Consider the following 14,648-nt stretch of genomic DNA (forward strand, 5'->3'; position numbering starts at 1 on the left):
CTCTGAGCAGATCATGGAATGGACGTATTATGACCAGGATTTGAGAGTATTTCCTGTATTAAGGGCTCCAGCACTGTGTGTGGGCAGGAGGGGCGATGCAAGAGAGATACAGGACAGAGTATCGCCTTGAACGGGGGTCATCTGGACGTACCTGCCTGAAATCATGCTCATGAGCAAGCCCGCGGGACTGCAGTTCATACCGTGGAGACAAAGGAGAGGAAACCACAGCAAACTTGGGGAGGGGGACTGGGGGTGGCAGAAAAGAACTTCCCACAGTTCTCCCTGAGTATCTTCCCTGGTTTTGCCCTTATCTGAATTATGGTGCTATTTTCTCCTTGTATCTTACAAACTGGGCTACCGTGGTTAGGTTCCTTAACTTCTCTAAGTCTCAGTTCCTGCAGCTATAAAATGGTGTTAAGAATAGCAATTAGCCTGGACGCCTGGGTGGCTCAGTGGTTGAGCGTCTGCCTTCAGCCCAGGGCGTAATCCTGGGAACCCGGGATCGAGTCCCAAGTCGGGCTCCCTGCATGGAGCCTGCTTCTCCCTCTGCCTCTGTCTCTGCCTCTCTCTCTGTGTCTCTCATGAATAAATAAATAAAACCTTAAAAAGTAGCAATGATCCCATGGAGGTTAGTTATTACAGAATGTATGAAGAGTGCTCAGCACAGAGAATTGAACATGCTGTCAGTATAGGTTAGCTTCCTTCCTCACAGTCTGTGTCTTTCCCCTCCCAGACTTGTTCTGAAATCTTTTATTCAAAAAAACATTCAAAAAAAAAAAAAAAAAAAAAAAAAAGAAGAAGTCTTTTATTCAGTTTGGCATTTCCTTTTCGTGAGTTTGGCGTTCCTTGTCTGTATGGCCTCATCAGGACAGTTTAAAACTCTGAAGTAAACCCTGGGGGGCCTCAAAAAAAAAAAAAAAAAAAAAAAGTAAACCCTGGGGGGCCTGGGACCTGGACTACACTTTGAAAAATCCCTCTTAATTTGGATGTCAGGACTTGAACAGGACTTGAACAGCCCTGATCATAAGATGATCACCTAAAGTCTGTAAGGGGTGAGGGATAGTCAAAGATCTGCATTATGTCTTCCCCATTATCACCCAAGGGACCACAAGCATGACAAGCACGACCGCCTTCTCTGGTGTTCAGGTGGCCATTTTCTCTGTGGGTTTTATCTGCTCCCTTCTGTGAAGAGATAAAAGCAGTCAGCTTGTGGAAGGCAGAGTTCCCATCTCACAATTTGAACTAAAATGTTTGCTGTGTTTCAAATCTGCAAGGCAAAGTGAAATTAGAGCAAGAACACTGAAACCAAACAAGATATTTTTCAGCTGCAATGATTAAAATATTGGGAGCCATGACTACTTAACAGTGGTGGTGTCCTTAATCAGTTCAAAACACAATTAGATGCAAAAGGTCCCAAACTGTGCCCTGTGCTCATTTGGGGGCAGGTTGTAGCAAATTTGGTCCCAGTAGGATATCTCCCTCATTTGAGAAAAGCCGTAAGTCACTTTAAATATAAGAGCCTAGACTAGAAATCTATTATACCTCTATCCCAAGATAGGAAGAAAAGTTCCTCCATATCACATGTAGAATGATGTAAATATTTCAATAGCATAGAATGCTTCAAGTTTAATGCATGCATCTCTTTAGAGCCAAAATAAATGGAATGAAGTTAAAAAAAAAAAAAAAAACCTTCTTTGATGTTTCACATTCTTTGATGATTTTGTAGCACCAGGCTGAAAATTTAGTCACTTTTGTTTCTTTTGTCTCAAAATTTGTGTTCCCTATTAAGTCTGAAATTTCCTATTAAACATTAGATTTTGGGACACCTGGGTGGCTCAGTGGTTGACTGCCTGCCTAGGGCTCAGGGTGTGATCCCAGCGTCCTGCATCGGGCTCCCTGCAGGGAACGTGCTTCTCCCTCTGCCTGTGTCTCTGCCCCTTTCTCCCTGTGTCTCATGAAAAAGTAAATAAAATCTTTAAAAAATAAAGTAAAATAAAATACAATAAACATTAGATTTCTTTCTCTTAAAGACTTTTTTAAAAAATTCAAATATTCCTGAAAGGTCAAAATTTCAATAATTATCAGGTGTTTACTGCAGGGACTCATGTGCAAATGGAAGAGCTGTTGACTCAGGATCTCTGGAGGCAGGCTGGTGCTGGCTCAGTCACTAGTGTGTCTTCTTGAACAGGTCACCATATCTCTGATGCTTGTTTTTCTTATGACCCTCAATACTGCTTTTCTCTCGGATAATGATAATCATAACAATAACTAGCATTAATTGAGCACTTACTTTGTGGCAGGTACTGTACAAAGCCCTTTTCATGTATTTTCTAATTTAAACCTCACATAAACCATAACAGGTAGGGCACCATGATTATCCTTATTTTACAGTTAAGGAAAATGAAGCCTCAGTGGTTAATTTTTTTTGTAAAGACTGGCAAAAGGTAAATTAACAATTTACATCAGTTCTATGTGATGCTTATATTCTTTTTTTTTTTTTTTTTTTTAAGATTTTATTTATTTGACAGAGAGAGTGAGAGTGAATGAGCTTGAGCACATGCAGGGGGAGCTACAGAAAGGGAGATGCAGGGCTCAATCATGACCTACGCCAAAGGCAGACACTTAACCAACTGGGCCACCCAGGAACCCTGATGCTTACATACTTAAAAACTTCTGCTAAATAGTTATGAGATCCTCTGAAATGATTGATAAATGCTATTCTGATATATAGATGGAAATAAAAAATTATATTTGGGAAAGAATCATTGTAAATTGAAGTAGGCAAGATTCAAAATATTCATGTATTTTTCTTTAAAATTTCCATTCTCCTTTGTTATCAGAAGTAGGCCATTCAATGGCAGGTAGCATAAATATCTCTAAATGCTATGACCCTATCAAATAAGTTGGAAGAATATTTTAATTGGATGTTAATTTGGGAATTTCAGTGGAGGCATCAGATTACAATGAGACCAAGATGCAAATTTTAAAAGGAACTATCTGAAAACCAGGGCTATCATGTGTAAAAACCCTGCTCCCAGAACAAAGATATAAAACAGTTAAGCTGTTGGAGATAAGAGAGAATTCTGTAAAGATGAGTGCTTTGTAGTGAGTTGCTGCTGTGTTCTGAGTCCTGCTCCGCCTCAGTTCGTGGGAGAGGACCCTGGTGTGGACCGGGAGAGGTAGTGATTGACTCTTATATCTAGTCGAGTGAGAGGAACTTCAAAGGCTCCCTTTGGGGAGCTTGGTGTTTGTCCTCAGTAGGAAAATAAAGTAGACTGATGTCAGACTCCAGCTTTGGAAATAGAGAGGTTAAGGGTCAGGAGATGGGCCGGACAGCATTCTTGGCAGGAAAATCAGACTTGCTGCTGCTTTGAGATTGGCTTGCACTTCCAGGGCTTTCTCAATCTAACAGATTGTTTCTTGTGAACCACATCTTAAAAAGAAAGAAGGTTTGAGATTATTCTTAAATTCTTGTCTAACAGGTAACACTTTGACAGTGATCAGAATTAATATCAACTAGGGGCAGATGCATTCTGGCTGGAAATGCTTCATTTCATCTAATTCTGAAGAAATGCAAGACAAATCCAAATTGGGGAATATCCTATAAATAAGTGGCCTGTATGGCCTGTATTCCTAAACATGTCAATGTCATTAAAGACAGAGGATGGCTGAGGGATTGGTACATATCAAAAGAGACTAAAGAGATTGGACAACTAAATGTTACATGTGATCCTGAGTTGGATTCTGTGCCACAGCAACAAAGAAAGTGCTTTAAAGAACACTATTTGGACAATGGATACATTGGAATACAGGCAGTAGATTAAAGTTTTTGATCAATGTTATATTTTCTGAACTTGATCATTGTACTGTGGATATACAGTAGTCCCCCCTTATCCCTGGTTTTCATTTTTTCATGACGGTTTCAGTTACCCTCGATCAACTGTAGTTTAGGAGCAGGGTATCCTCCTGATGAATCATCAGAAGGTCAGTAGCCTAATGCTACGTCACAATGTCTATGTCATTCACCTCACTTCATCTCATCACATAGGCATTTTGTCATCTCACATCATCACGAGAAGAGAAAGAGTGCAACTACAGTATGAGAAGATATTTTGAGAGAAAGAAGCATTCACATAAAATTCACATGAGTATTACAGTATATTGTTATTTATAATTGTTCTTTTATTATTAGTTATTGTTGTTAATCTCTTACTGTACCTAACTTATAAATTAAATTTCATCATAGGTATGTATGTATAAGCAAAAATATGTTTTGGTACTATCCGTGGTTTTAGGCATCCACTGGGGGGCTTGGAATGTGTCTCCTGAGGATAAGCGGGGACTACTATATAAGAGAATCTCATTTTAAAAATACATGAAGTATCAAGAGTTAAAGAGCATGATGTAATCCACTCAAATAATTTTGAAAACAAGTTGTGTGTATGTGTGAGAATAGAGAAAGACAATGATGAGCAGACATGGAAAATTATAAAAATGCTGAATTTGGAGCAAAGTTATGTACTCTGTAACTTTTCTGTGTTTGTGATTATTTTAAAATTAAAATGAAAAAAAAAAAAGGAAATGAAAAACAAGTTATTTTCTCTGCAAGGCCTCCCACTAGCCAATGTTTGTTTTAACCTTGCCTCCTACAATCTGTGCTCACACATAGTTCTCCGTTCAGAAATGATAGTACACCTCGCCCCAGACCTGCTAAATCAGAATCTCTGGGAATTGGGCCCAGGGATCTGTGTTTCAATTCTCCAGATGGGTCTTATATTCACTAAAGTTTGAGAAGCACTGGTTTAGACTAGTCAGGAGCCATGCTTGGAATTGGGGTGTGGTGTTAATCCATTCTGTTGGATATGGGGGAAAGGTGATGGCTATCAGGGATGTGACCACAGTATCTAACTTACAACAGTGGGTGAGGATAGATATGAGCTTTTCTTTCTATATTCTCCCCAATACCATCCACTGTTCTTGTAGCATATAGTTAGAGACCTCAAGTACACAGCATTTTTTAGTCCAAATTTTCACATCAGGAAGTATAAATGATGAATGTATATTTAAGAGAAAACAAATCCATGGATTCTTCATAGGGAATATATATCAATTATGGTGGGGAGAGTTGTCCATTTTCTGCTGAGGTAGTGAGGAGTGCTAGAGCTTTTTCCTTGTCTCCATGGATAATGTTTTTGTTTTTTGTTTTTTGTTTTTTCCATGGATAATGTTTTGGAGGGAACATGTAAAGAGTGGTAGCGCTCATAAGACAAGGAGTCCTGGCCTTGAATCTCCTAATTGGAGGCAACTTGGTATGTCAGACTTGCTGATCTGTCTGAGAAGGGAAAGAGAATTGAAGAGAGATGGAAAGATTGATGGGATGAGGGGCTAGTGGAGTATTTTGTATGCCCACTCTGGCTCAGTAGGGATGTCTGAATCTAGAGTTGGCTATATAATTTTCAGGGCCCAGTGCAAATGAAAATGTGGGACCTCTTGTTCAAAAATGAGACTTTCAAAAAAAAATGAGACTTTCAAGATGGTGCCAGCCCCATCAAACCAAGAATGGGGCTCTTTTAAGCACTGGACAATGGGCTACAGCGCAGGTTGCACAACCATAAAACAGATCCTGCTTGCATCTCCCATGGTCAAAAGGAGAACATGTTTGCTAGAATTCCACTCAAGAGGAGGTCTGCCTGTGGAATATACTGTCAATGATGGAGTTACAGGGGTTTGGAAGAAGTCAGGCCAGGGGCAGCTCACCCACTTCAAAGAACTATGCCCAGAAATCCTTAAGAGCTGCTAAAAACGTCACCCATGGGCCCAATAGAGAGCTAACATTTGACACCTACCTGAATGCAACCAGTCAGGGTTGGCCAAACAGCAAGAGTCAAGATGACTGAATCACACGCTCAGTTCAGAATGATGTTTGTCCATTTCCTCATGATCCTACTTCCCTATCTCAACATGGAAGGAGATCAAATGTGAAGATGTATGGATAGGATTAAAAGAATAGCCCCATACTCCCTTCCTCATGGCTGCCTCATTAATCTAAGGAAGTTTGGAAGAGATGAGACCAACATTTTAAACTGACCTGGAATGGGGCCATGAGTGTATATTTAATAGCTGAAAATAACCAAATCCAAGGGATGTTGTTGAAATATCATTAAGGAACAGATATGTAGTTTTGATGTTGCAAGGCAGTGATTTAAAAACTCATATTTTATTTGTACTTCAGGAGGCAGACTGCTTAATAAGCCAGTTACTATTTTTAATTTATTTATTCATGAGAGACACAGAGAGAAAGAGGTAGAGACATAGGCCAAGAGAGAAGCAGGCTTCCTGCAGGATTCCTGATACGGTACTTGATCCCAGGACCCCAGGATCGCAACCTGAGCCAGAGGCAGATGCTCAACCACTAAGCCACCCAGGTGCCCCTCAATAAGCCAGTTATATATTAAAATTATATTTATGGGGATCCCTGGGTGGCTCAGCAATTAAGCACCTGCCTTCGGCCCAGGGTGTGATCCTGGAGACCCGGTATCGGGTCCCGCATCGGGCTCCCTGCCTGGAGCCTGCTTCTCCCTCTGCTGTGTCTCTGCCTCTCTCTCCCTCTCTCTGTGTGTCTCATGAATAAATAGATAAAATCTTTAAAAAAATTATATTTAGTGCAAGACAGGAAATGAGGAAATCTCTTCATGAATCAGTTGATGGATCACAGATTACAAACCCTTTCACTTCTAGTCTTGATCTGAGGATATCCAAGTCAACAGTGAATATAAACCACCCTGTAAATATCTCTGATGGAAGAATGTTTAACTGGACACTAATTTTTTCATATAATCAGTCTTTGGGAGTAAACACTTCAAATATATTTTTTTAAACACTTCAAATATTATAATACTATGCTATACTCTATTTGTTACCTCTCTCTCTCTCTTTTTTTTAAAAGATTTTATTTATTTATTCAAGAGAGACACAGAGAGAGAGAGGCAGAGACAAAGGCAGAGGGAGAAGCAGGCTCCCTGTAGGGAGCCTGATGCAGGACTCTATCCTGGGTCTCCAGGATCAGGCCCTGGGCCGAAGGTGGCGCTAAACTGCTAAGCCACCTGGGCTTTCCGTCCTCTTCCATAGATTTTTTTTAGGGCAATGATGACTGGGCTTTTGCTGAAGAGATTAATATTCTCAGCACAGGAGATTCTTTGAATGCCATTTGGTCGAATTGATGTTTGTCACATATACTGCTGTTCTTCTCAGAGATAATAAAAATCCTTAAGCGTTAAAAAATTCCATATCAGGGATGCCTCGTGGCTCAGTCCGTTAAGTGTCCAACTCTTGATTTCGGTTAAGGTCATGATCTGAGGGTCATGAGATCAAGCCCTGAGTGGGGCTTCTTGCTCAGTGTGGAGTCTGCTTAAGATGATCTCTTTCTTTCTCGGTCTGCCTCCTGCCCCTTGCCCCCCCACCCCTGCTTTCAAGTATGTGATCTCTTTCTCTAAAAAAGAAATTCCCCATCCATTATTTCTTGTTACATTAATCTATCAGCTCTTTATTGAAGTCCTAAATGAGGACTGCTGGGGGATAAGGGATAAAATGTGAATTAGACACCGATCTCATTCTCAGAATGCTTAGTTTGGTATGGCTCAAGATGTATGGAAATAACAAGAAAGCAAGGTGGAAAGTATTGAGTGATACCTGAAAAGAGATGTGCCCTTTGACAGGGCAACTGAGTTCCTGTCCTGGGCTCTGAGTTTTAGAGGGCCCTGTTGTGGACCAAGGAGACATGACCACCAGCAGCCTGAGTTTCCTCCTACTTCTAGAATATGTTCTGGGTATCTGAGACCCAAGAATCCCACACATAGATGGTCCCTTACCCAACCTTCCCAAGTGTAGACTGCACATCTGTTGTGTGGAGGGGTGGCCCAAGAAGTGGTCAAGGACTGATGTGTGCAGGGATGTAGATAGGAAGAACTTGGAAATGTAGGCCAGTTTTCCCTATACTACCTGTAAAAGTTTATTAGCTTATTTTGCAACTTTTAATATTCAGACTATATTATATATTACAAGGGTCCCCAATTACTCTTGTCCTGGAGACCCACAAATGTTAGAGGCAGGGTGGCCTGGCTATGGGAATTGATGAAGAGTGAGAACATGGCCTTGGCACTATCTGCAAAGCCTTACTGGGGAGGTGGAGCTTGAATAGGCAGAGGAGGGAGACGGGAAGGAGGAGGAGGAATTTCTGGCAGAGGGCGACATCACACTCAGAGACATGGAACTGAAAGAGCTAGCTTGTATGTGGGAAGTTGAACTTGCTGTGAGGACATCAGGAGTGGAAGAGTAGAAACCCAGGTTAGAAAAGGAGAAGGAGACTGGATCATGGAACACCCAGAACGCTGGGCCATGACGACGTGTCTTGTATTCTCAGCACAGGAGATCCAATGGACCGATGTTCACAACGTCTAGTAATCACTCTGGCAGGTTAGGGACTTTTTTTTTTATTATTATTTATTTATGATAGTCATACAGAGAGAGAGAGAGAGAGAGAGAGAGGCAGAGACACAGGCAGAGGGAGAAGCAGGCTCCATGCACCGGGAGCCCCACATGGGATTCGACCCCGGGTCTCCAAGATCGCGCCCTGGGCGAAAGGCAGGCGCCAAACCGCTGCGCCACCCAGGGATCCCCTAAGATTTTATTTATTTATTCATGAGAGATTAGGGACTTTTTTTTTTTTAAGATTTTATTTATTTATTCGTGAGAGACACGCAGAGAGAGGCAGAGACAGAGGCAGAGGGAGAAGCAGGCTCCATGCAGGGACCCTGATGTGGGACTCGATCCTCGGACTACAGGATCATACCCTGGGCCGAAGGCAGACGCTCCATCGCTCAGCCACCCAGGCGTCCCAGGTTAGGGTCTTTGACCTTCCTTCTGTAGATAGTGGAGTATCATTGTAAGTTTGAAAAGTTTTGATCAGATCAACTTTGTAAGGAGGGAGTGCTGGTTTGCCGTGAGGACGGTGGGGCAGGGGAGACCGCAAGGGTGGGGATGGGGACCATGATGAGCAACAGTACAGAATGAGCAAGGATAGTGGGCAAGGTCAAAAGGAAACAAACATATCTGAGATAATAGAAGAGGAAGAAATAGATAAAGGAATAAAAATGACTCTAAAACTTGGTGCGTGGATTCTTAAGAGGTTGGCAAAGCTGTTTGATGAAAAAGGTGGTTGCTGGAGGCACCTGGCTGGCTCAGTCAGTAGAGCATGCAATTCTTGATCTCAGGTGGTGAGTTGGAGCCCCATGTGGGGGTAGAGTTTAGTTTAAAAAAAAAAAAAAGCAGAAGGTGATTTCCATTGGAAGCTGGGACATCTTTGACCTTGCAGAGTTAGCCAGATGATTAGTGAGAAATTAATAGTCTTACCCCACCTGGAGTTTCACTGAATTCTTTTCAGTTGTACTCTAACACCTTTTTCCGGTCTGAGCAGCTGGATATGAGGCCACCCTTGTCCAAAGGTGTTGGTTGGGACCAAGGGCACGGAGATCAGGTTAAAGAAAAAAAAGATGCTGACCACAAGTGTAAGTTTGAAGAATGCTTTTTGAGTCTCTTTTTAAACTTACCTTTTATTCCTCTCCATTTCCCCTCACGAGACTGTTTCTTTTCCACTGATTTTTAAAAAGATTTATTTGAGAGAGAGAGAGTGTGAGCAGGAGAGAGAGGGAAAGGGAGAGGGAGAAGCAGGCTTCTGACTGAGCAGGGAGCCCGATGTGGGATCATGACCTGAGCTGAAGGCAGACACTTAGGCGACTGAGCCACCTAGGCGCCCCTCCACTGACTTTTCCCCTAAAAACCTTATTGAGATATAATTCATATACCACAACTCATCCATTTAAAGTGCACAATTTAGTTTTTTTTTAAAGTAGGTTTTAATATAGTCACAGAGTTGTACAATTAATTTTATAACATTTTTGGCTTCCCAAAAAGAAACCTTGTGCACTTTACTTACCTACTCCAAGCTCTTTTTATCTCCATGGATTTGCCTATTCTGGCAAATATGACAGTTCATATAAATAGGATCATATATGATCTTTATGTCTGATTTCTTTCACCTAGAAGAATTGTTTTAAGGTTCATCCATGTTGTTGCATGAATTAGTACTTCATTCCTTTTTATGGTCAAATAGTGTTCCATTGTGCTTATCTATTCATTAATTGATGGACGTTTGGGAAATTTCCACTTTGGGCTTTTATGAATAAAGCTACTATGAAGATTTGTGTACAAGTTTTGTGTACATATATATGTGGTTTCATTTCTCTTGGATATATATACCTAGAGATGGGTTTTCTGGGTTTCAAATGGTAACTCCATGTTACCAACTTTTTGAGGAAGTCCCAAACTGTCTTCCAAAGTGCTGTGCCATCTTACATTTCCACTAGCAGTGTTTAAGCATTTCAATACCCAAGGAAAAACATTTATGACTTTGAGCAATAATTGTTGAGCATCCATTACATGTATGGCACAGGACTGTGCAGGATGGGCAATGATAGAATGTAATACACAAATCTCACGGATAAATAGAAACCTCTGTTTCCAGGGTCATTATTATGTTCCCCCTGAAGCTTTTAAATAGTTCATGTACAACGTCTCGGAGGCCCCAAACAGTAATATGTAGACAGAGGAGGGTTTCTATCCTGTAACAGGCATTTCTAAGTTGCTAAGTACCCTTTTCCAAAGGAGAACACAGAACTAAAGAGATCTATCAGCTGCATGGTAGGATGATGACTGGGTCCAGTTTATCTCAACACTTACAGGCTTTGCTAGGGGCGGGGGCATTTCCTGGATTCTGAGTCTCACACTCTATTCTTTCCTGCAGGCTTTCTAAACACACACATTTGAATATTAAGCATACTCTTCTTTCATATTCCATCGAGTGATTATAAGTCTCAACCAAACCCATGTATGTACCGTAAGACATGTGAGACATTTCTGAACTATAATTTAAGTTTTGGTCAGTTGCACAATTTGACATACATCCCTCTGCCAGCCTTGAGTTCCTCTGCCTTTCTGTAAACTTTGCTCTGTGGAGATTACTGAGGACCCAATTCTTTGATCGGGCTGCTAGTGTCATAATCCACGTTCAAAAAAGAGTTTGCCTTCTCCAGGTCTTCCAGAAAGGTAGGGCAAAAGGCTTCTAAAATGATAAGATGAGGGATACAAAAGCAACAGGTCTGCAAACGTGTCTTGCCACCACTTTCATCTGTGACCGTTATGGCTTTAACACTCAGCTGCTTAACAGGTAAGGACACGAAGATTGTCAGTGGGATGGTGACAGCGGGCTCACAGAGGTGGAAGGTTCAACCTGGGCTATGAGTTAAGGAAGCAGAGGAGGCGTGTCCTTGGAGGCCAGACGAGGTTCACCGCACCGGTTGGCTGCAAGAATTGCTGGCTCAGCCAAGTGGCCAAGTGACGTTTACCTCCATTGAGGTTTGCGTCCACCTGGACATCTGCTGACTGGTCAAGTTTCACTAAAGCCATATACTGGAGAGAAAATCCAAAACTACATACTTCAAATAGATACAGATCCATCCTTCCTTCCTTCCTTCCAATAGATACAGATCTTTCTTCCCTCCCTTCCTTCAAATAGATACAGATCCATCCATCCTCCCTCCCTCCCTTCAAATAGATACAGATCCTTCCTTCCTTCCTTCCTTCCTTCCTTCCTTCCTTCCTTCCTTCCTCCCTTCCAATAGATACAGATCCTTCTTCCCTTCCTTCCTTCAAATAGATACAGATCCATCCTCCTTCCCCGCCTTCCTTCCTTCCAATAGATACAGATCCATCCTTCCTTCCTTCCTTCAAATAGATACAGATCCATCCATCCATCCATCCATCCATCCATCCTTCCTTCCTTCAAATAGATACAGACCCATCCATTCTCCCTCCCTGCCTCCCTTCCTTCCTTCAAATAGATGGAGATCGATCCTTCCTTCCTTCCTTCCTTCCTTCCTTCCTTCCTTCCTTCCCCCTTTCCCTCTGTCTTTATTATGCATTTGTTTTTATTTGTGCTTCCCGCCTGACTTCCACACCTTCCTCTCCCTCCGACAGCACCCCCGCCCCCGCGCCCCGTCCGGGGGGCTCCGGCTCCACCTTTTCATCTCCAGGCGTTCAGCAGGCTCAGCGCACCCCGCGCTCCCCCGCGCCCGCGCCGAGGCCAGTGGGCGCCCCCCGGCCCCTCCACAGCGGGGGAGACGTGCCGGCCCCGCCGCCCCTCGCCGTCCCCGCGGGGACCGCCGCTCGCCCCCGCGCCCCGCTCCCCGGGTGGCCGGGCCCGGCAGCGCCGCCCCGCCCCGGCCCGGCTCCGCCCCCGGCCGCCGCTCGCTGATTGGCCTCCCGCCCCTCCGGGCGCCCCTGCTCCCCTGCTCCCCTCCTCCCCTCCGCCCGACGGGCCTCGCCACCTGGTCCGAAGATTCCCCCGAGGGGACCGAGGGGCTCGGCGCCGGCGGCACCCACCGGGCGGCGGGGCCGGGCGCGCGGGGGCGCAGGGCGGGGAGGGGGCGCGGCGGGGGCGGGAGGAGGCGAAGGTGCGGGGCCCGAACTTCTGAAAGGAACAGGAAACCTGCGGGAGGCGGCGGCTGCGGCCCTCGGGGCGCGCGGGCGGCAGGTCGCGGGGAGCGCGGCGCGGCGGGCGGGGCGGGCGGGGCTGGGCGCCGCCACCCGGTCACCGGGCCGTGCCCTCCGCCGCCGCCGTGGGCGCTGCCGCCGCGCGCTCCGATCCGCCTCTGCCGCCGCGGCGGCCCGGAGAGGGCGGCGAGGGCGAGGGAAGAGGAGGGACGTGCGCTCCGGAGCATGAAGCAGCATGTCCGATAAGATGTCCAGCTTCCTCTACATAGGGGACATCGTGTCCCTGTACGCGGAGGGCTCGGTCAACGGCTTCATCAGCACCCTGGGGTAAGCCGGGGGCGGGGGCGCCGGCCCCCAGCCCTGCCCGCCCGCGCGCGCGCGCGCCCCCGCGCCCCCGCCCCGGGGTCCTGGCGGCGCGGCCGGGGCTCCCCGCGGACTGCGCCCGGGCGCTCGCTGCGCGCCGGCGGGGAGCTGCCCCGGGAGGCGAGGCTTTCCCAGCCGCTTCGTCATCCGAGCTCAGAGCCGCGGCAGAGAAGGAGGAAGTGATTCGAGAGCCCCGAGACAGGGCCCTCGCCAAGAAGTCTCCTCCGCTCCTGCACGGGGCGTTTGGGTGGACAAGTCTGCGTCCCCTTGGGGGTGCGGCAGACGCGCGCCTCGACCGCCCTGGAGCCCCCTCGGTGCCCGGGCCGGCCTGGGAGCCGAGCCCGCGGAGCGCTGCCGGGAGCCCCAAAGTGTGGCTTTGCCCTCGCGGGGTGGCTCGCCGTCCCGTCCCCGCTGGAGTAGTTTTCTCTGGGCTGTGCCAAACGGGGACTTGGCCCGGCGTCAGGGGTGGCCTAGGGACGGGGGCAGCGCTGTGACCCCTCACGGGTCCCCAAGGGCCTCCTGGGTTCCAGAGCTCGGACGGGCTTTTCCCCTTCTCGGGCCTTGGCCCACTGAAGTCCTCAACCTCTCCTGGAGCTCAGCCGAGTGCAGGGCTCTGGAGACTCGAGTTGATTTATGAATGGGGGAAATATGTCTGTAAACATAGCATGTGCTACTTGCTGAAATAGGACTTCCTTGATTACTGGTATTTTCTCTCTGTCCTGACTGTGAATGCCGGTTAGCAGCTTAAATGCACAGGGCGGTGCATTTTGATGCGCACGCATTTCTTTCTTTCTTTTTATTTTTATTTCATTTTGGTTACTTTGTGGTCTCAGTACTTAAGACTGCCCCGTCTTCCAGATTTCAGGCTGCGGAACTGGTGTTTCCACTCCTGGTTGGTCACTGTTTTCTGCTGTTAGGTTTTAGGGCACATGACGGAACATGCAGTGTCCTTGGACCGTGACTGTGAGCCGTATTATAACGGAGTGACAGGGGACGAGGAAGTCACCAGGACTTAAAACAGCTTGTGTTCATTGTGCATCTCCCCTAACCGGGGAAGGAAGGCAGGGGGATATAATGTTATCCCTGTAAGGCGGATGTTAATTGTGAAACTGAAGTTTGGAAGAAAAATGTATCAATGGCCAAATGTCTGTGTTGGGTTTGTTCCTGACAGTATCGGGTCAGGTTTTGCAACCCCAGCAACGTTTTGCAGATGAACTGGGCTGCACTTCACCTTTTCCCATCATAGACTCTCTGGGTGGTGGTTAAGCAGGAAATGCCCAGGCCCAAAATGTTTAGGGTCAGATCCTGGCGAATCCACATGTGAACCTTAGGACCCTGAGCAAAGTTACAAAATTGCTCTGTATCTCAGTTTCCTCATGTCTGAAAATGGGAATGAAAGTGGTTTCTGCCTCAGAGGGCCGTGGTGAGGAAGAAGGGAGTTAATACATGTAAAATGCTTAGCACAATACCTGGCACATAAAAAGCCCTTTGGTAGGTGTTAGCTATTGTAATTATCACTACCTTGGTGACTGTGAGCAATAGTTACACTTGCAGACAAAATAATGAAAAGGACTAGGAATAGAGCATACAACCTAGACAAATAAAAGGCCATGTTTTTGTAGTATCTTGTTCAGCAAAGGTATGTGTTTGTGTACCTATACACACATGGGGCTAGAGAT

At 45.6% G+C, this 14,648-nt stretch overlaps 1 protein-coding gene across 2 annotated transcripts in view; it reads left to right on the top strand.

Moving 5' to 3' along the window:
• Positions 1–12,681: 12,681 nt before the first annotated feature.
• Positions 12,682–14,648, top strand: part of ITPR2 (inositol 1,4,5-trisphosphate receptor type 2) — a 259,178-nt gene continuing 257,211 nt past the window's right edge. The window contains exon 1 of one of the 2 annotated variants that reach the window (XM_072765722.1): positions 12,682–12,933. In XM_072765722.1, the coding sequence (XP_072621823.1) occupies positions 12,842–12,933 (92 nt within the window). In that variant the 5' untranslated portion in view covers positions 12,682–12,841. The remainder of the gene's footprint in view (positions 12,934–14,648) is intronic. The other variant, XM_072765723.1, reaches the window with a different exon arrangement.

Source organism: Vulpes vulpes, chromosome 8 (assembly GCF_048418805.1).
Source record: "Vulpes vulpes isolate BD-2025 chromosome 8, VulVul3, whole genome shotgun sequence".
In the NCBI taxonomy this organism is placed as follows: Eukaryota; Metazoa; Chordata; class Mammalia; order Carnivora; family Canidae; genus Vulpes; species Vulpes vulpes.